Raw genomic sequence first — 19,759 nt, forward strand, 5'->3', positions numbered from 1 at the left:
TGTTACCAACCGGTACTAATATCCTACGCGCACATAGGCCTGGCTCGTGCCACGTGGTGTCACTTTAGCGCCTGCTCGTGACGAACCGGTACAAAAGGGGAAGGGAACCTTTAGTCCCCACTCTTTAGTGCCGGTTGGCAAACCGGCACTAAAGGCCGTTACGAACCGGCACTAAAGGCTGCTTCTGCACTATTGCACGTGGGAGGGAACAACCTCCGCCGTCATAGACGGTAGCCGTCCGGACGCGACGACAAGAGCAAACCAAGCCATTGGACCGGAGGGCGGCAACAATGTCGCCACCTGGAGGACGTCCTCCACCGCCAACTGCGGGTGCCGACCGGACACGGCAGCAGCAGGGACACATACACCAGGCCAAACAGGCATGGCCGAGCCCCAGGGGCTCGTAAAGTCCCCGCCGCCATGCTGCTGCACGTAGGCCGCCGCCTCCCCGGTACCCTCTTGAACGGCCCATAAGCTCGACCGGACACAAACAGGCCCGTGAAGCTTCATCGTCATGCTGCAGCAGTTTGGTATCGCCATTGTCATCTCTGCCGTGAGCCGCTCACCAGGCCGACCGGAGGCAACGAGGCAGACCAGACTTGACCCAGATCAGGCCCAAAGGGCCTAGATCTGGGCCTGCGGGGCCAGAGCTCCACCACCACCGCCCAACCACCAACGGCAGCGCCACCACCACCTTGGCCACCAGCGCAGCACCAGGAAGACCCGCCGCCGCGCCGGACCGTCGCCGCCGAGGAGCACCACCTGGGCCAGGGCTGCCCCCGCAACCAAGAACCAGGAGGGGAAAGGCCAGCGGTCCGCCGCCACCGGGGCCGCCCGGCCAAGGGCCGGTACAGCATATCGGCGACGGCGGAAGGAAATAGGGAAGGGGGACTAGGGGCTTGTATAATTTCTAGACAGTCTGATTCAAAACTGATTGTAGAGCAGCCTAATTGGTCTACCATTTCCATCCCCTTCTTCATTGCGAAGAGCTCTGCAGTTGGGGCGTCCAGGACATGGTTTAAAAAGGAGGTTGCCCCCATCGCCCAGGTGGTTACGATTAGAGTTGCCACGGTCTCTACTCTCTACCACAATTGTCGAACCTGGCCTTGTCGCGTTTGCTGAGCTGGTCTATGTGAATGCTTTAGTCCCACCCCGCTGTGATAAGGAGATGTGCATCAAAGATACAAACTGGACTCTCCCTTTGTTGTCTAAAATATTAAAACCATGTGAATATACGCGGCTTTGGGGCGTCGACGATAAACCTGTTTTCCTTTTCTCATACAAGGTGTACATCTTATACATGGCAAAGCATGCAGTTTTATCTTGGCCCGTTTCATGCGCATCAAATAATGAGAGAACAAGGAGAGTTCGCAGCGCTAGCTTGTGATCCTTGGAATGCTGGCAATGGCCACTTGTAATTTTCTCTTTGCTGGTTAGTGCAATGTCGTGGTAAGTTCATGTATGGAAGCCAGCGGGGCCATTGACGAACTCTGGGTCAATCTAGTGCATGCATGGTACAGGCCCAGGCTCAGTCCATACAATACAAGCAAGCAAGCATGCATGCATTTGCACCGGCCGTTGACACCGCGGCGCCGTCGATCGGGAGCAGGTGCATGTGCAACATGTAACACTGGCTAATCATACGTACGTACTGTAGTTTACCGAGTCAAAGAATTAAGATTCGTCTCCGTTTCGCCTCAGTGGGATACCCCTATGCTATACATGCCATGCGATGCGAGTACTTAATTTGGTGCAACGTACGAGTATTTTCATCCCAGTTGCTTAGCGGCGGCATGTGCTAGCTTACCTATCACAATGGAGCGATCAACGCGGGGAGCAATGGCGGCCCGGTCGTGGCTGCTCCTGCTCCTCGGCCTCGCCGGCGTGCTCCATGTTCACGGCCAGCGCGCGCCCGACAGCACCGGTGAGCTTACGCCTCTGAATTACACTGTTTCGTCATGTCTCAGTGCATTATAATTGACCTATGCACGAGTACGCGCAGGTTTCGTCAGCATCGACTGCGGCCTGCCGGAGCAGGCCGGCGGCTACGTGGACGCCGCCACCAAGCTGCCGTACGTCCCGGACGGCGCCTACACCGACGCCGGCGCCAACCACAACATCTCCCCAGAGTACATCAAGCCAGCCTCGTCGAAACGCTATCTCAACGTCCGCAGCTTCCCCGGCGTGGCCCGGAGCTGCTACACGCTCCCGTCCACCGTCGCCCGGGGGTCCAAGTACCTGCTCCGTGCGACCTTCATGTACGGCAACTATGACGGGCTGAGCCGGCTCCCCGTCTTCGACCTCCATCTCGGCGTCAACTTCTGGCGGACCATGAACATCACCACGGCCGACAAGCCGCAGCTAGCCGAGATCATCGCCGTCGTCCCCGACGAGTCCGTGCAGGTGTGCCTCGTGGACACCGGCTCCGGGACGCCCTTCATCTCCGCGCTCGACCTGAGGCCCGTCAGGGACACGCTGTACCCGCAGGCGAACGCGACGCAGGCGCTGGTCCTCGTCGACCGGACCAACTTCGGCCTCAGCGGCGCCGCGCTGGTCAGGTACCCGGAGGACCCGTACGACCGCGTGTGGATCGCGTGGAGCGAGATCGACTCAAATGAATGGACGGAGATCTCGACGCCGGAGAAGGTGAAGGAGCTGTCCGACCCCCGCTTCAACGCGCCGTCCGCCGTGATGCAGACCGCCATCACGCCGCGCAACGGCTCCCGGTCGGCGTCGTCCAGGACCATCGAGCTGTCGTGGGACGCGGCGCCCAACCATGCGTACCCGGACCCCGGGGTCATCGGCATCGTCTACTTCGCGGAGCTGGAGGCCGTGGCCGCCGCGCGCCAGTTCGAGATGGCCATCAACGGCAAGCTGTGGAGCAAGGCCCCCTTCACGCCGCAGCACCTCGTCTGCGACGCCTTCTTCAACAGCGAGGCCCACCGGGGGTTCGGCGGCCACTACAACATCACCCTCAACGCCACGGCCAACTCCACGCTGCTGCCCACCATCAACGCCGCCGAGTTCTTCTCCGTCGTCTCCACGGCCAACGTCGCAACAGACGCCAAGGACGGTAAATAGAATTTTCAGTAATAGTATCGATGGGTTGGCACATTATGATACTATATGACTTATCTCTGTCTTGTGCTACTGAATTTTTGACAGTTGCGGCCATGGCTGCGATCAAGGCAAAGTATGATGTGAAGAAGAACTGGGCGGGTGACCCCTGCGCTCCCAAGACTCTGGTGTGGGAAGGGCTGAACTGCAGCTATGCCATTTCTATGCCTCCAAGAATCACAAGATTGTAAGTTTGACCTCAATTTTCTAGCACGCCTGAGAAAAATCTGTCTGAACATTTGTGTGTGTGTTTCTGCAGAAATATGTCATTTGGCGGTTTGAACGGCGGCATACCATCCCATTTCACCAACCTCAAAGCAATCAAGTATTTGTAAGTAGTAGGAAGTTTTACGCCCATTTTGACAATAAACTTAGTGAGTTAAGCTAATGCGCCGTATGCATGTTTGTATATTCAGGGACTTGTCATACAACAACTTTACAGGACCAATTCCTAATGCTCTTTCAGAACTACCCTTCCTCGTGGTGCTGTAAGGAATCTTGAACTCCACGATTATGTTGACTTTGATATCCAATAGTTTTGTTGCATGATTTCATCTTTGATCTGAATATTCTTCTTCAACATGAACTTATTACTAATGAAATGCTATTTGGTCCCTTAGGGACTTGACTGGCAACCAGCTTAATGGATCCATCCCCTCCGGGCTTATGAAGAGAATGCAAGATGGCTCCCTAACTCTAAGGTTAACTAACCCATATCTCCATTAGTTCCCGTGTTACTGCTTTCATACTTTTTCAAGGAAAAGGATGGGTTTCTTAACTCAAAATTAAGCATCAAGTGAATACAAATATAATGTGTATAGTTAGGATGCATACAACCAACAAACACGTACACGTTAAATACTCCGGCAAATAGTAAAGTCATACAAGACCAAAGCTATGCCTTAGCATGGAAAAAGGAAAAAAAAACGAAGCAATAAAAAACAACTGCTTTCACACTTGCCTGGCCAAAATCACTTAACGTTTCTTCCTTTTGCTAGAAACGGCAAAAATCCAAACCTTTGCAGCAACGGTACCTCTTGCGAGCCCACCAAAAAGAAGAGCAAATCCATGCTTGCCGTGTACATTGCCGTTCCAATACTTGCAGTTGTGGTGATAGGAGGATTGGCAGTGCTACTTCTCATAATGAGAAAAAAGCAAGGTGAGACAAGGGGTCAAAAACAAACATCAACTGCAACTGCAAGCAGCACTGGACTGGATAATATTTACAGTTTCTTGTCACTGTCTCAATGATCACCTAATGAAGGATCAAGAAAGGGCAGTGTGAAGCCACAGAACGAGGCCGGTGGCGTGCATTCGCAGTCGCGGAACGGCGACACGCACAGCCTGCTGCAGCTGGACAACCGTCGGTTCACGTACAAGGACCTACAGGTCATGACGAACAACTTCAAGACGGTGCTCGGCCGGGGAGGTTTTGGCTCCGTATACGACGGCTTCCTGGCGGATGGCACGCAGGTGGCGGTCAAGCTGCGGTCTGAGTCCTCCAGTCAAGGCGTCAGAGAGTTCCTCACAGAGGTAAGTGCCATTAGTCACCGGTTCGAGGGAAGTTTTGTAGGGACTTGTGCGTAAGCTTTTCTTCTATTCTGGCTCAGGCTCATACCTTGACAAAGATTCACCATAAAAATCTTGTGTCCATGGTTGGTTACTGCAAGGATGGGGAGCACATGGCGCTTGTCTACGAGCATATGTCTGAAGGAAACCTCGAGGACAAACTCAGAGGTGTGTACTGTCTGATTATGCGCATTTAGTGGGGTTTTTATCTTAAATAAAACTCTAGCGGAAAGCTTTACAGTATGAATATGAACCTAAATTAATGTCCATGAGGAATAATTGATTCCAATATCCAGTCTCTCAGCCAAGTAATCCCATCATCATACTAATAAGTGCTCTTCTATCTTTTGTAGGGAAAGATAGTGATAGTAGATCTTTAACTTGGAGGCAGAGGCTTCGTATTGCAATGGAGTCTGCGCAAGGTATTCTTCCGATGTGAAGCTTGGTCTTTAATTTTTTTGTTGTTGCTAATTTCCATCTATTTGTTTTGTTAGAAGCCAAATTTTACATGATCGCGACTTGGTAGTGTGATTGTTGTTGACATCATATTGGTGCGATGTGCCTACAGGGCTGGAATATCTACACGTTGCATGCAGCCCAGCCTTTGTGCATCGGGATGTGAAGACATCAAACATCCTATTGAATGTGAATCTCGAGGCCAAGGTCGCTGACTTTGGCTTGCTCAAGGCTTTCAATCAGGATGGTGACACACATGTATCTACAGCCAGATTGGTTGGCACACATGGCTACCTTGCCCCTGAGTAAAAGACATCATACCATCTTCTAGTTGCTTTTGCTTACATTTTTTAGTGTATTAATTAACCAATCTCATGTGATCAACCATAGTGAAAGCATATCTAATATACCATGCATCGGCTTGTGTGAAGGTACGCGGCAGCCCTGCAGCTCACCGAGAAAAGTGACGTATACAGCTTTGGTATCATGTTGTTGGAAGTTATAACGGGGAGATCACCCATCCTACAATGCCCAGAACCAACTAATATCATCCAATGGGTTCGACAACACCTTGCACGGGGCAACATTGAAGACGTGGCAGACATTCGCATACGAGGTGACTATGATATCAATAGTGTGTGGAAAGTCGCGGACGTCGCGCTCAAATGCACTGCACAAGCTCCTACTCAGCGACCCACGATGACCGAGGTGGTAGCGCAACTACAAGAGTGTCTCAAGCTAGAGGAACAACACATGATTTAAGGTGGAGGCGTGGATCCCATTGTTGTGAGGGTGATGCCCCATGATGCAGACTTTGTCATTCAACTTGTCTATATATCCTCTCTATATATGGAATATTCTATTTTCAGGATTTTAAAGGATATTTCTTGACATTAGAGTGCGAATATATACAAATAAATGTTGCTGCACTTTTCAGGTAACACAACTCGAAATTTTCTTATCGCTAAAGAGATTTTCACCGAGGTCCCAATCCTATTGCGAGAACACCAACATGTTCTTCCACACTAAGAAACCAGCAGTGAAAATATTACTCTCGATCACTAACCACGCCATATTCGCTAGGGTATTTAGGTCACAAGTCAGTTAAACATGTTTGAGCACTCACGAAATACTGTTTGAGCTAATGACAGCTCCAATACATAAACATGTTCAGTGGAAAATGTCGAATGTGAAATCAGCAAACCTTTAGTGTCAAACAAAGAACTACGGGATCAATTTAGAAAATCCTTAGTTTGAGATAGTAATACATGGAAAGCTTATCATGCACCAAGAGTGCATGATTAGTGATCATGGTTGGCCCCGTCTCGACAAATAATACTGACATCGGTTCAAAACACATTTGGAAAACAGAAGTACCATTCAAAAATAAAATTTTCATGTGGTTTGTACATAGTGATCATGGAGAACTTTTCTATAGCTTCAATCTTAGCTCTATCAACCTCTATTTTATGACCAAGAAACATACTTTCTCTCGCCATGAAATAACACTTCTCTCAGTTCAAGACTAGGTTCGATGGAGATGGGTCAAAATGAAATAGAAAATATATTAGTGTCACCAAAGAACAAGTATGGGATTAATGTAGGAAAATCCCTAGTGAATAATACATGGAATTTTTATCATGCACCAAGAGTGCATGACTGGTGATCATGGTTGCTGCCCTACCAACAAATAACATTGACCATGTCAAATGAAATGGTGCCTAGCCTTACATCATCGGTAGATCACGGTCACGACTGCTATCTTCCATCATGTGGAAGTTATTGTTAGCATTCCCTCTCGTTTGATCTTTGCTCTCCAATTCGAGGCAGTATTGTAGCTGGACAGCCACATCAGTCATTGTGGGCCGTTGTGCGGGGTCATGCTCAGTGCACTTTAGCGCTAGGTCCATAGCCTTCCACATGCCGTTCACATTGAAGTCACCTTGCATTCGGGCATCCACCACTTCCTCGATGTTGCCTCCCGAAAGGTGAAGTCGTGCCCATTGGACGATATGGATGACCTCTGTAGATTCAAGGATGGTGGGTTGTCCTGTGATTACCTCCAGTAACACGACACCGAAGCTATATACGTCGCTCTTTTCATTTAGTTGCAGGGCCAGTGCATACCTATGTATGTACATACAATAAGCATGGGATACATTTGCATCACAATTGGTCGAAACCGTCACAACAAAAATATTACTAATAGAAATGGTTGGCAAGCAGGCAACCAAAATAAGTTAGGTATCAGTGTTTACTCGGGAGCAAGGTAGCCTCGTGTGCCAATCACCCGCGCCGTAGATATATGTGTATCATCGTCGTTATTGAAAGCCTTCATCAAGCCAAAATCAGCAACTTTGGCCTCGAGATTTTTATTCAGTAGGATGTTTGATGTCTTCACGTCACGATGCACGAAGGGTGGGCTACATGACTTGTGCAAATACTCAAGCCCTTTGTGCACATCATATTTGGCAGAGATGATATATCAGTCACACATCAGCATATGTTAAATTCTAGCAAAGCATAGAGATCGACAACAACAAAAGGAAGACCATACTCCAAATTAAAGTATACCTTGTGCGGATTGTTGTGCGATGCAAAGCCTCTGTCTCCAGGTTAAGGATACATCACTATGGTTTCTCCCTGTAAAAGTTTGTCTGACGTTAGTAGTATGAAACTTGAGACAGAGATACCATATGCTCTTCTTACAGACGAACTAGAACACCTCTGAGTTTATCTTCTAGATTTCCTTCAGACATATGCTCGTAGACAAGAGCCAAATATATCCCATCCTTGCAGTAACCAACTAATGATACAAGATTCTTGTGATGGATCTGCGTTATTGTCTGAGCCTAAGCAAGAATACAAAGAAAAATGTCAAAGTTAAAACTGGATTATTAAATTTACTTGACTAATATGTCGATACACCATGCTCTGGTTATGGTTGATAATACTTTACCTCTGTCAAGAACTCTCTTACATCTTGACTGGAGGATTGAGACCGCAACTTGACTGCAACTTGGGTACCATCCTGCAAGAAGCCATCATAGACAGTTCCAAACCCTCCTTGGCCGAGCACTATCTTGAAGTTGTCCGTTATGGTCTCTAGTTCATTGTACGTGAATCGATGGTTGTCCAGGTGTTGACAATCTTGTCGTTTGCTGCTCTTTGTAGATCCTTCAAAATTCAACAACCAAACTAGTATTACCCATTGTTGCTTGCTTTGGTGCAGTAATGCAGAACTATTGATGTATTGTTATTGATGTGTTTCACCTTTCTTTTTTCTCACTATGAGAATCAGAAGTACTACAAGTGCTCCAATAACAGCAACCACAACTATCGAAACAATAATATAGACGACAATCTTAGAATTGTTTTCCCTTTTTGTTGGCTGGCAAGAGTTTTTGTTGATGCAAAGGTTTGGGTTTTTGTTGTATCTATCAAAACCAAGAGACCATTAGAATTTTTGACCAGGCAAATATCAAAGTAACAATCAGAGAACTAAATGGCGTGCAAATATATGTAAGATATGATGGATTAACCTTAGAGTTAGGGTGCCATCTTGACTTTTCTTTAGAAGCCCGGAGGGGATGGATCCATTAAGTTGGTTACCTGTCAAATCTCTGGATGGACCAAATAGTGTTGGCATCAAAACAGATACTGTCAATTTGCTTACAACAAAGCCAAGAGTGTTAGTTATCAAAGACGACATATAATTAAATTTGCTTACAACAACACGAGAGAGGGTAGTTGTGCAAGAACATTGGGAATTGATCCTGTCAATTTGTTGTATGAAAGATCCCTAAAATAAGGTGCCAAAACATACAAATATGTGAACCTCTTCCTAAAAAAATTACTGTGAAAATGGATATAAATTTCTACTTACAAAGATTGGATGCCTTTGAGATCACCGAAATAAGATGATATATCGCCTTTCAAACCGCCCGATGACATATTTCTGTAAGAACACACAATGGTTCAGACCACGAGCACATTTCCTCATTTTAGAGAGATTGCTTGTGCATGGTTGCAAGTTAAATTTGAACTCACATGCTTGTGATTCTTGGCCGCCCAGATAAAACATAGCTACAGGTCAACCCATCCCACACAAAACTCTTCGGAGCACACGGGTCACCCATCCAATTCCTTTTCATCTGATACTTAACCTTGATTGCGTTGATGGCAGAAACTTTTTGTTTTGCCGATAGTAACACACAAGACAAAGAAGTGCAGTAATCAGAGATCATGAGGGTCTGTCATCGTCGCAAGAATGTAATAATCAACCAGCATATAGATGATTGATCTCATATGTGAAACTTGATAATGACCCGTAGATATTTACCATCCCGAAGGTCGGTCCCAACATTGGCTGTGGAGATGACGGAGAAATACTCGAAGGCATTGATGGTCGGCGGCAGTGTCGAGTTGGCCGTGGCGACCATGGTGATGTTGTACCGGCTTAAGCACTCGTGGGGGTTACCATTGTATAAGGCGTCACCAACGAGGTACTCGGGCCTGTATGGATGGTTGGGTCCGCCGTCGACAATGGTGTTGAACTCGCGCACCGCATTGCCGGCCAGGATCTGCAGCTCGGCGAAATACAAGATGGCAACACATCTATAGCAGGCATTGCTCTCATTAGTTTATACTCCCTCAATTCCAGAATATAAGATGTATTAGTTTCCATGCAAGTGAAATGTATGAATGTCTGACCAAGTCTGTAGAATAAGATATCAGCATCTACAATACAAAATAAATAAAATATGAAAATATTTTTCATGATGTATCTCATGACACAAGTTTGGTACTGTAGATGTTGATGTTTTTATCTAAAAACTTGGTCAAACACATGTTTGACTTTTGGAAAAACTAATACACTTTATATTTTGGAATGGAAGGATTATAGTGTAACTGTAGTACATGAAAACTTGTTATCTATAGGTGTAGAGTTAAAAAAGAAAAGTGGTACAAGTGTGTACCCAAGCATTCGATCGACATGGTCCAGCTCCGTCTTCCACGATAACTTGACGGTCTTGGACTCGGAGTCGTTGAGCGCCGTGACGGCAGTCTGCAACACGGCAGACGGTGCGTGGAGGCGGAGGCTGCCAATATTCTCTTGGACCTTCTCCTTCGTTGAGATATCCAGCCAAAACTTCGGGTTGCTCCATGGCAACCAAGCCCGGTCATATGGATCCTCCGGGTACCTGACCACAGTACATGTTAGGAATAATTTGCTCAACACCTACCCTATCAAGATGTATATTTATTCTCTCATTTTCGGTTTATAGGTCCCGCACGTTTTCCTCGTTGTCGAGCTTACCAATTAAACTTGAGTTTTATATGTCACAAAAAATAAACTATTGAAAATTTCAATCGAATATGAATTCAAGAGTATAGTTTTTGCCGCATATGATTTGTATTTTGTTAGTTAAATTAATAACCAGGAGGCACGCGCATGACCTATAAGCCGGAAATGAGGTGTAATAACATAATTAGCAGCATTGTTCTAGTGTTGAGTCACCTGATTGGGTAGTTGCCCGTGTCGCCCATGTTGCGCCTGTCGATCAGGACAAGCCCTTGCGTCGCGTTCGCCTGCCGGTACAGTGTGTTCTCGAGAGGCCTCAGATCTAGCTCCGAGATAAACGGCGTCCCCAACCCGATGTTCACCAGGCAAACCTGCACCGAGTCGTCCGGGATCACGGCGATGACCTCGGCCAATATCGATCCCTCGGCTCTCGAGATGTTCACCCTCCACCAAAAGTTGACGCCGAGGTATAGATCGAAGACGGGGAGCTTGTCGAGCCCGTCGTAGTTGCCGTACATGAACAAGGCCCGGAGCAGGTACTTGGACCCCGGCACGAGGGACGGCAGCGTGTAACAGCTGCGCACCGAGTCGGGGAAGCTGCGGACGTTGAGGTAGTTCTTGGAGAGCTGGGGCTGCGGCCTCACGTACTCGGCGGAGATGTTGCGGTTGTAGCCGGCGTCCGTGAAGCCGGCGTCGGAGGTGATGGGTATCTTGGTGCGGTTGTTCACGTAGCTGCTATGCTCCGGCAGGCCACAGTCGATGGTGATGAAACCTGCATCATTTGCTCAATGGGAGGTGGGAGCACGGATGTAAGGTTTGACAAAAGGAGCAATAAACGCACTACGGAGCTACATTCCTACCTAGCGGAAACAAATTAACAAACCACCCATGATGGTAATAAGTTGGGAGCTCACCTTCGATGCTAGGCGCGCGCTGGCCGCGAACTTGAAGTACGCCGGCAGCGGCGACGGCGAGGCTGAGCAGGAGCGTCAACGGCGAACGGGCAGCCATTGATCGCCGGTCCATTCTGCTACGAGCGCACATGCCACCAACGACAAGATGCTCCACGTACGAAGTATAGTACTATCTATATATATACAGGATGTGCTTAGCCTTGAATGGGCCGGGAATGCCAGTGGTATAATAGACACATCACATGGCCACTTAGCCTGCAAAACTATCTTCTAATTTGGCGACGACGGAGAGTGCAGTTGACTTGATCGGGAGCTGTATAGTTTGTCAACTGTCTCGCGCTGCCGCTGGTTGCAAGAAGGTACCATTATTAGTGCGGCCTTGGCATTAGTAGACGACTGACCTGATGCAGGGTTGGTCTGTCAGCACGTTTGTGCTCGTCTATTGTGTAGAAAATTGAAGTAAACGATGCACTTGACAAACACGACGTACAATCAGAGTCAATCACATACACAAGCATACACTCACCCTATGATTGCATGTGTGCGCACCCTATTCATATGAGCACCTCAAAAGCCTAAATTAAATTCAGAAATAACGTAAACACCCACGTCAAATTTAGGACTTGAACCCCGGTGGGCAGCTGGGGAGTGGAAACACCACTGTCCTCCTAACCATCCAACCAAAGGTTGGTCCGCAAGACACGCTATACAGTTGAGACTTGAGGCGCACATGCAATTTGGGACCATGCTTGAGACGCACAAAAGTTGAGGCGATCCGGCTAACCGGCTGGGACACCAATTTACTCAATTGGGCGCCCTTTAATCAGCACTTACTCCGGAGTCCGGAGTCGATCCCCCGTCAACTCTGTCGTTGGTTATCTGCTACATGTAATTTGCTCTTTGTTGGCTATTAATTTCTTGTCCGGTGAGCTTGTGCTCTTGTATATAAAGCAATTTAAATGTACAATGCCAGCATACGTGACTGGTCTTAGAAATGAGTTGGTAAAGATATGTAAATTAGCTTTGTCTGTGATGGTGGTTATCCAACTGCGAGATAGCGAAAACAAGGGGTCAAGTTAATAGTATATCTACAAAAAGAAATTCGATCAACACACGATCAAGATCACTTGTATCTTTTGACTTTTGTTTCAGGAAAGTCTATAATTAGATTTAGCAATTAAACAAGTTACTGGTTGAACATACAATGTATTAGTGGGAAACTTGGTCAAATAATATCAATAAACACGGAGATCCCACAAAAAATGATTACAAAGATTTCACACGGAAACTCGAACATAGATAACCAGTTGGCGATCGGTACATGATCAACAAGTCTTGCTTATCGGGCAGCAGGACCGTTGTCCATTGTTGGCACCCTCCCAAAATTATGTTCCTTCTCAAATGAAGTGCTGCTTTGGCTCACATTCGTGGACTGGTTAGTAGGGTAAGAGTCATTTCTCATGCTTAGGTCGTTGCTGCTGATGCCAGTGTAGAAGTTGTTGTTGGAGTTGCCGCCGGCGTGGTCCTCCTCTAGCTTCAGGCACTCCTGTAGTTGCAGCACAACATCGGTCATGTTGGGGCGCCGCGCCGACGCATGTGCAGTGCACTTGAGGGCGATGTCAGCGGCCTTCCACATACTATTGATGTCGTGGTCACCATGCATGCGCACATCCACCACGCCTTCGATGTTGCCTTTCGATAACCGCCGTTGCACCCACTCAATGATGCCGATGCTTCGCGGGTTATGCATGGTGGGTGGCTTCCCCGTGACAAGCACCAACAGCACAACACCAAAGCTATACACATCACTCTTGGTTGTCGGCCTCCCTGTTGTCTGGTACCTAAGCAAATGTTTTAGCTCCACTTAACACTCAGAGCATGGTACGCTATAGAAAGATTTTGGAGCAGGGTGGAAGGAGTCGGCTTACTCTGGATCCATATATCCGCGTGTGCCAACGATCACATTCGTGGACACCTGGCTTTCATTGTCGCGATTGAAAGCTTTGGATAATCCAAAATCGGCGATCTTGGCCTCCAACCTCGTGTTCAATAAGATGTTTGTGGCCTTCACATCCCTGTGAATCAAAGGTGGGTTGCACCCCTTATGTAGGTACTCTAGTCCTATATATGAACACTGAGGATTAAAAAAACAATCATTTGGCAAAAGCAGTTGCCAATTCTGCATTTAAGTGTTTTTTTCGTTAAAGAAACAAAAGATGCAATATAAGTGCTTACCTTGTGCAGATTCAACTGCAATTTTAAGTCTCTGTCTCCAGGTTAAGCATCTTGCATTTCGGTCTCCTCCTACATACAGGCCGACATTGTGACCAATCATTTATTCAGACGATTCTATAGATAAACAACATGTACACTCTATCAGCTCATAGTGCTTTACGCTACACCAGTCACCTTCCAGCAACTGAATATATAGCGTTAAACAACTTGCGTACCTACAATGTGATCTTGCAGAGTTCCCTCTGACATGAACTCGTAGACAAGTGCCATGTGTACCCCATCCTTGCAGAAACCAATCAAGGAGACAAGGTTCTTGTGATGAATCCGGGTTAAAATTTGAACCTGAACAAGTAGGGGTCAAGACATGACTTCATAAATATTGTTTCACAGTAAAAATCTATATCAAGAAACTTATATATTTTTTAAACAGAGTAAACTATGTTAAATGTACCTTGATATTTTAGATTCAACATTTAAAGCAATATAAGGACTTCGAAACATAAGTGAATTAAACGACAAGGAGGAATGCAAGTGCAGTGAGATAATAAATTGTACCTCTGCTAGGAATTCCTTGTCACCTTGGTTGGAAGACTCAGACCGTATCTTTACTGCCACCTGAGTGCCATCCTCCAGGAAGCCATCATAGACATAACCGAATCCTCCCTTTCCCAACACTTGTTGAAGGTTGTTCGTTATCCTCTCAATTTCATTGTATGTGAATCGGCGAGTCTCAAGTCCAAGTGATGTGTCCCCATCATTTCTCGTTTCATTTTGTGGCTTTACTGAGTTTTTCATTAATCCTTTTTGTATGCGTGGAATTTAATGATTAACATTAGTACTATTTGATGTCGAAACATATACCAATAATTAAGTGGCGCATGCCAAAGTCTCACCTGGAGTTTTTCGTCTCAACAAGCAAAAGAGTGTTAGTGCCACTGATACTATCACCACGATGATAACTATAGGGGCACCAACGTATATGGGCAACTTGCTCTTCATTTTAGCAGGTCGACATGAATTGGCATTGGTGCAAAGGTTTGAGTTGTTGTCATATCTGCTAAACAATATTAAAAAGTTGGTCAATGAAATTCATCAAGTATCATGCAAGACGAATCGGGAGAATTCATGGGTAAATTAACGACCTTAGATTTAGGGAGCCATCTTGAATTCTTTTGAGAATTCCGGAGGGAATTGAGCCACTGAGCTGATTTCCTGACAAATCTCTAAAGAAAGAAAATATAATTTGCAGGAGTGGGAGTAATGTAAGGAAAAAAGCACAATTGGACAGTAGTTGCCAGACTTACAAAATCTTCAACAAAGGTAATTGCGAAAGAGTATCTAGAATTGTGCCTGTCAAATTGTTGTTTGACAGATCCCTACAAGAGAGTGCAAGATATGGACTTGTATCAGTATTCCTTTTGCCGTATTTCATCTCTTTAAACTACAAACAAAGGCCAAAGAGATCCAAACTCTAAACATACAAGTGCTGGAGAGCCTTTAGATCCGCGAAAGACGGCGATATGTCACCATTCAGACCACTGGAAGACAGGTTTCTACAAAGAGCAAATATCAATTGGATCAATTTGACTGCATATAATAACCTTAACATGCGATAATTCATGCTTTTGTCCTATGAACATAAGTGATAGGTCAATATAACGTATAGATCTGAAAAACTGACACGCTTCTGATCCTTGGAGGGATGCCAGTGTCGTAGCTGCACATCAACTTTTCCCAGGCCATAGTCTTGGGAGCACACGGGTCACCCATCCAGTTCTTCTCCACATGATACTTCGTCTTGATCGTTGTCATAGCAGATACTACAGTTAACCACACCCACTTTTTTAGTAGCAGAGACAACACAACCCCATGTTCTTAACAACTTAATAAATACTCCATCCTTGCTCTATAGTGCATATAATTTTTTCAGTGTCAAACTTTGTAGACGTTGCCAAGTTAAACATATCAACATTTACAATAACATTGGATTTATCATGAAATATATTTCCATATGACATATATTCATTATAGTAAATGTTTGTTTTTTATGAAAAAAAAATTGTGTGCGTTCCAATTTGGCAAGGAGGAAATATCAGCTAACTCATGCATGTATCATTTGTTTGCATATGTACGTACCGTCCCTGGAGTCCGTGCCAAAGTTTGTCATGGACATGATGGAGAACAACTCGAGGGCGTTGAGGATTGGCGGCAATGTCGAGTTGGCGGTGGCCTTGATGGAGATGTTGTAGTTACCGTCCTGGTAGGGCTTTTCATTGAAGATGACACCGACCCCAAGGTAGACTAGCCTAATGGCTTCGGACAACCTCACGCCGTTGATGTTGATGTCAAACTCGCGTAGGGCGTTGCTCGGGAGGAGCTGGAGCTCAGAGAAGTGCATGATGATGAAATATCCCGGTGACAGGTCGTGAGGCTGAGGCACGGGGTCCCAGGTGATCTCTAGCTTCATGGAGGCGTTCAGCGGCGTGACCGCAGTCTGCATCACGGCCGTCGGTACCTCGAAGTCGTCGTACTCGCTGTCCACCTGCTTCGTCGTTGATATCTCCATCCACTCTTTCGGGTCAGCCCAAGGGATCCATACTCGGTCGTGTGGATCTTCAGGGTACCTGATGATCAGTAGTGTTTGTGTCTGTCCAGTTAATAACTTAGTATGTAAACCACTGTTTCAAATAGCCCGCTATAGCTCCGCTATAGCACGCTATAGCGTTTACAAAAGGTCTTGCGCTAAGAGACTTTGGTCCAAACAAATGAACAAACATTTTAAATAGCGCGCTATAGCTCCGCTATAGCACGCTATAGCATTTGAAAGAGGTCCGACGCTAAGATGCTTAGCGCGCTATTTAAAACTTTGATGTAAACTTGAAGAGAAAATAGACAGGAGGGAATTAAACAGCCCGAGATCTTTTCCTCACCTAACAATGTCGGTCAGGTCTGCCGGGCCGAGGTTGAGCCTGACGTCAAGGACGAGGCCCTGCATCAAGTTCACCTGCGGGTAGAACTTCATCTTCAGCGGCCTCAGCTCCAGCGCGGAGATGAACGGCGTGCCGGCGCCAGTGTTCACCAGGCAGACCTGCACGAAGTCATCTGGCACCACGACGATGGCCTCCGCCGTCACCTCGAAGCCCGGCGTCGAGACGTTGACGGTCTGCCAGTAGTTGACGCCGAGGTGGAGGTCGAAGACTGGCAGCCTGCCGAGGCCGTCGTAGTCGCCATATAAGAATGCCGCTCGGACGAGGTACTTGCGACCAGACACGAGGGACCGGAGTGTGTAGCAGTTGCGCGTGCCATCAGGGAAGCTGCGCACGTCGTGGTAGCGCCGTGAGAGCTGCGGTCGAATGTACTGGCCAGAGATGTTTTGGTTGGCGCCGGCAGTATCATCGATGAACCCGGCATCGGAGACGTAGGATAGCTTGGTGCCGCCGTCCACGTAGCTTGCCTTCCCCGGTAGTCCGCAGTCTACGCTTATGAAACCTGCAATATTGCACGGTACGTAAGTACATACATGAAGCCGTTAATGGCGCGTGCGTAAAGGGTGCTGATGTTTTTAGCATACCTTTGCTGTCAAGCTGGGCGCGAGCTTGGAGTACGCCGCCGGTGGCGGCGACGGCGAGGCAGAGGAGCAGCAGCCATGGACGACTTGCCGCCGTTGATTGCTCCATTGCACATGCAAGAGCGGTTAGTGGAGCGTAACATGCATATGCATTTGACTTTTTAGGCGTCCAATGCTTCAGTGCATATGCCCAGACGTAAACTAACTAAGATCTAGAATCCTAGATGACGCCTAACAAAGCCAACTCGGTCCACTAGCGAGCGATCATAAATAATGATCAGTTGATCACGTCAACACCACCATGATTGACCACGTCAGCTGCTCATCTCTGTGTCCAGCACACGGCCTGCATGGATCTGTACGTCTGACGACGCAAGAGGAGGTTTGCATGGAAGGGTTGCCGAGAGAGCCATTGATGATTGATGATTGATGCCACGCCAAAAGAAATTCTAGCGTAGTTGTACCATAGTCGAACATAGTTAGAGCACGTATTGCGTGTAGTGGTACACATGAATACGGTACTGATTGTAACCAACGATACTACAAGTCCGCGTATCGAATTCAGTACTAGCAGAAATCCGCCCACTAGCGCATAGAAAACCTGCAACAGCTCCCGTAAACCCGATTTTTTTTACAAAGGATTAATGCCGAGGTCAGGATATGGTCCTAAAACTGATACTCCCTCCGTTCGGAATTAATTGTCTCGAAAATGGATGTATCTAGAACTAAAATAAGTCTAGATACATCTATTTCTGCGACAAATAATTCCGAACGGAGGGAGTACATAATAAGGCGCTAGGTGTCCAAGGAATTTGCATCTCAAGAAAGTACTGGTCATCTACATCAAATCTCTTATGCTATGATTTCAAATGCAGGACTCCCCTCCCATTAGGGAATTATCATCCTTGCATCCCCTATCTTCAACCATCTTGCGGCAGAAAGAATTTTTTTTTTTGTAAGAATCGGTTACTGGAACTAAAATATCCATCCAACACTCTGACATTTGTAAGAAACATTGTTCTCACGGAACTAACAGCTGTAAATTATCACATGAGAAATGAGAGAACTTTAATCATGCTCTCCACATTGGGAATTAAGAACTGTTGCCGGCATATCAGGTTTTAAGTAATCATCGTATTTATGGTTTATCAAGATCAATACTTGTTTGCCTTGTTAATGTGGCGGTGGTGCCACAAGTTGATGCAAACAAATAATATGTCCATCCATCCATCGGAATACAAATATTACATGCACCTAGTGTTGACACCCTCCGGTCAGGGTTGAAGATACTGAGAGCACAAATATGTGCAGGATATATGCAAGTAGAAATCTTTAATTTATCTTGCCCATATAGCTAACATTGGCATGTTATAACTATATTCCAACTTAGTGATATGATTCAAAAATGATATGTTACTCATACGAATTAATTATTTACCAACAGGGTTTTTCCACCCTTACAGAAGACCCAAGGACAGAGTTGTGTGTAGTCTAATGGAAACATGTACCTGATTACAAGCACAATGATTGGTGCAGCAGCTTCTTCTGATAAGTGAGAATGATCAACCAGCCCATTGAATGTGCTCATTTCCTCAGAAAGTTGAAGTGATCATTGCTCATGCTGTCAATCATAACATTACAGGAAAACTGCAAGGTACAATACTATATATATGACTAACAAAATTGCAGTCTAATGTCCCCAAGGCCTCAAGCTTTTATGAAGGCGAAATGGTTCATCATGAGATAAGAATCACCCCATTCCAAATTGATCGATCATAGCATCTGCTTCGGTAGCGTCTAATGAACAAACATGTCACTCCATCGCCTCTGTGCTGAGCTGCAGTGTGGGCAGAAAAGCCATGGCCTCGCCGTCAATGGCGAGAGTCTGATCGTCATCCGTGAAGCACTTGGTGGCGAACTTGACACTGCCCGACAGATATGTTACTGTTAGTTGTCAGCAAGCACAAGGTCGGAAACAAGAGGATGGTGCTAGGTAGTACATGTGCCTTCCGCTGGCCGCCTTGATTTGGAGCGCCTGCACCTGCGCGACCACCTCGTCTCCGACGTACACCGGCGCCGCGAACTTGAGCGACTGGCTCGCGTACACGGCCCCAGGCTGCATCAACGCGAAGAAGCACCCGTCAGATCAGGCTGGATCCCATCGACCCGCCACGCCGACCACCTGTTCGGCGGAATGCCAAAGAGAGGGGGAGAGGGAGGGAGCGTACGAAGTGGGAGGCGATGAGGGCTGGGAAGAGGGAGGCGACGAGCATGCCGTGCACCACGCGGCCGCGCTGGAACCCGCCCGCCCCGCGCGCGAAGGCGTCGTCCAGGTGGACGGGGTTGCGGTCGCCGCTCACCCCCGCGTACGCCGCCACGTCGTCCTCCGTGAACCGCCGCCGGCGCGAGCGCAGCGCGTCGCCCGCCTTCAGCGCCGCCGCTGGGTCGGCGGTGGCCGCCGTCGCCGCCGTGCGGACGAGAAGAGGGGCCGCGCGGGCGAGGCGCGCCAGACGCATCCCGGCAGCTTCCTTCTTTCCAGAGGTGAAGGACACGAGCCGCACAAACGGTTTTTTTTTAGAAAGCACAAACGGGCTT

General features: G+C 47.2%; 3 protein-coding genes and 1 pseudogene across 6 annotated transcripts; 1 reads left to right on the forward strand and 3 right to left on the reverse strand.

Moving 5' to 3' along the window:
* Window positions 1-1,839: 1,839 nt before the first annotated feature.
* LOC123096590 (senescence-induced receptor-like serine/threonine-protein kinase) lies at window positions 1,840-5,946 on the forward strand (annotated as a pseudogene).
* A 570-nt stretch (window positions 5,947-6,516) lies between these two features.
* LOC123096599 (putative leucine-rich repeat receptor-like serine/threonine-protein kinase At2g19230) lies at window positions 6,517-11,555 on the reverse strand. Its single transcript, XM_044518363.1, has 14 exons — window positions 11,362-11,555; window positions 10,664-11,219; window positions 10,122-10,346; window positions 9,485-9,759; window positions 9,193-9,331; window positions 9,029-9,100; window positions 8,873-8,944; window positions 8,685-8,765; window positions 8,416-8,579; window positions 8,102-8,319; window positions 7,868-7,994; window positions 7,717-7,785; window positions 7,401-7,593; window positions 6,517-7,269 (listed from the first exon to the last, which is right to left on the reverse strand). The coding sequence occupies exons 1-14, from the start codon at window positions 11,489-11,491 to the stop codon at window positions 6,870-6,872; spliced, it is 2,721 nt and encodes a 906-aa protein (XP_044374298.1). The 5' UTR covers window positions 11,492-11,555; the 3' UTR covers window positions 6,517-6,869.
* A 952-nt stretch (window positions 11,556-12,507) lies between these two features.
* LOC123140966 (probable LRR receptor-like serine/threonine-protein kinase At1g05700) lies at window positions 12,508-18,576 on the reverse strand. Of its 4 annotated transcripts, XM_044560225.1 has the most exons (13): window positions 17,168-18,576; window positions 16,527-17,085; window positions 15,733-16,220; window positions 15,278-15,416; window positions 15,078-15,149; window positions 14,901-14,972; window positions 14,739-14,819; window positions 14,490-14,650; window positions 14,152-14,396; window positions 13,812-13,938; window positions 13,597-13,665; window positions 13,290-13,482; window positions 12,508-13,202 (listed from the first exon to the last, which is right to left on the reverse strand). In XM_044560225.1, the coding sequence occupies exons 1-13, from the start codon at window positions 17,271-17,273 to the stop codon at window positions 12,701-12,703; spliced, it is 2,814 nt and encodes a 937-aa protein (XP_044416160.1). In that variant the 5' UTR covers window positions 17,274-18,576; the 3' UTR covers window positions 12,508-12,700. The 4 variants fall into 4 exon arrangements, with proteins under 4 accessions (XP_044416160.1, XP_044416181.1, XP_044416173.1 ...); XM_044560246.1 differs by lacking the exon at window positions 12,508-13,202 and having other exon boundaries at window positions 13,290-13,436; window positions 13,816-13,938; XM_044560238.1 differs by lacking the exon at window positions 12,508-13,202 and having other exon boundaries at window positions 13,816-13,938.
* Window positions 18,577-18,717: 141 nt separating this feature from the next.
* Window positions 18,718-19,737, reverse strand: LOC123140998 ((R)-specific enoyl-CoA hydratase). The gene is made up of 3 exons (XM_044560256.1): window positions 19,393-19,737; window positions 19,165-19,280; window positions 18,718-19,089 (listed from the first exon to the last, which is right to left on the reverse strand). The coding sequence occupies exons 1-3, from the start codon at window positions 19,678-19,680 to the stop codon at window positions 18,978-18,980; spliced, it is 516 nt and encodes a 171-aa protein (XP_044416191.1). The 5' UTR covers window positions 19,681-19,737; the 3' UTR covers window positions 18,718-18,977.
* Window positions 19,738-19,759: the final 22 nt, after the last annotated feature.

The sequence above is a fragment of the Triticum aestivum genome, chromosome 1B (assembly GCF_018294505.1).
Source record: "Triticum aestivum cultivar Chinese Spring chromosome 1B, IWGSC CS RefSeq v2.1, whole genome shotgun sequence".
Classification (NCBI taxonomy): domain Eukaryota; kingdom Viridiplantae; phylum Streptophyta; class Magnoliopsida; order Poales; family Poaceae; genus Triticum; species Triticum aestivum.

What these genes read in the sequence shown, in the direction of transcription:
- LOC123096599 (XM_044518363.1), bottom strand. Translation starts at nt 11,491, where the DNA reads ATGTGCGCTCGTAGCAGAATGGACCGGCGATCAATGGCTGCCCGTTCG. An exon ending in CTACCCTCTCTCGTGTTGTT is followed by an intron (nt 8,766 to 8,872) that starts GTAAGCAAATTT and finishes TGGTCCATCCAG; the next exon opens with AGATTTGACAGGTAACCAAC. An exon ending in CGCACAACAATCCGCACAAG is followed by an intron (nt 7,594 to 7,716) that starts GTATACTTTAAT and finishes ATGTGCACAAAG; the next exon opens with GGCTTGAGTATTTGCACAAG.
- LOC123140966 (XM_044560225.1), bottom strand. Translation starts at nt 17,273, where the DNA reads ATGGAGCAATCAACGGCGGCAAGTCGTCCATGGCTGCTGCTCCTCTGC. An exon ending in GACCTGACCGACATTGTTAG is followed by an intron (nt 16,221 to 16,526) that starts GTGAGGAAAAGA and finishes ACTGATCATCAG; the next exon opens with GTACCCTGAAGATCCACACG. An exon ending in TTACCTTTGTTGAAGATTTT is followed by an intron (nt 14,820 to 14,900) that starts GTAAGTCTGGCA and finishes TTCTTTCTTTAG; the next exon opens with AGATTTGTCAGGAAATCAGC.
- LOC123140998 (XM_044560256.1), bottom strand. Translation starts at nt 19,680, where the DNA reads ATGCGTCTGGCGCGCCTCGCCCGCGCGGCCCCTCTTCTCGTCCGCACG. An exon ending in CCCTCATCGCCTCCCACTTC is followed by an intron (nt 19,281 to 19,392) that starts GTACGCTCCCTC and finishes GCGTTGATGCAG; the next exon opens with CCTGGGGCCGTGTACGCGAG. An exon ending in GCGGCCAGCGGAAGGCACAT is followed by an intron (nt 19,090 to 19,164) that starts GTACTACCTAGC and finishes TCTGTCGGGCAG; the next exon opens with TGTCAAGTTCGCCACCAAGT.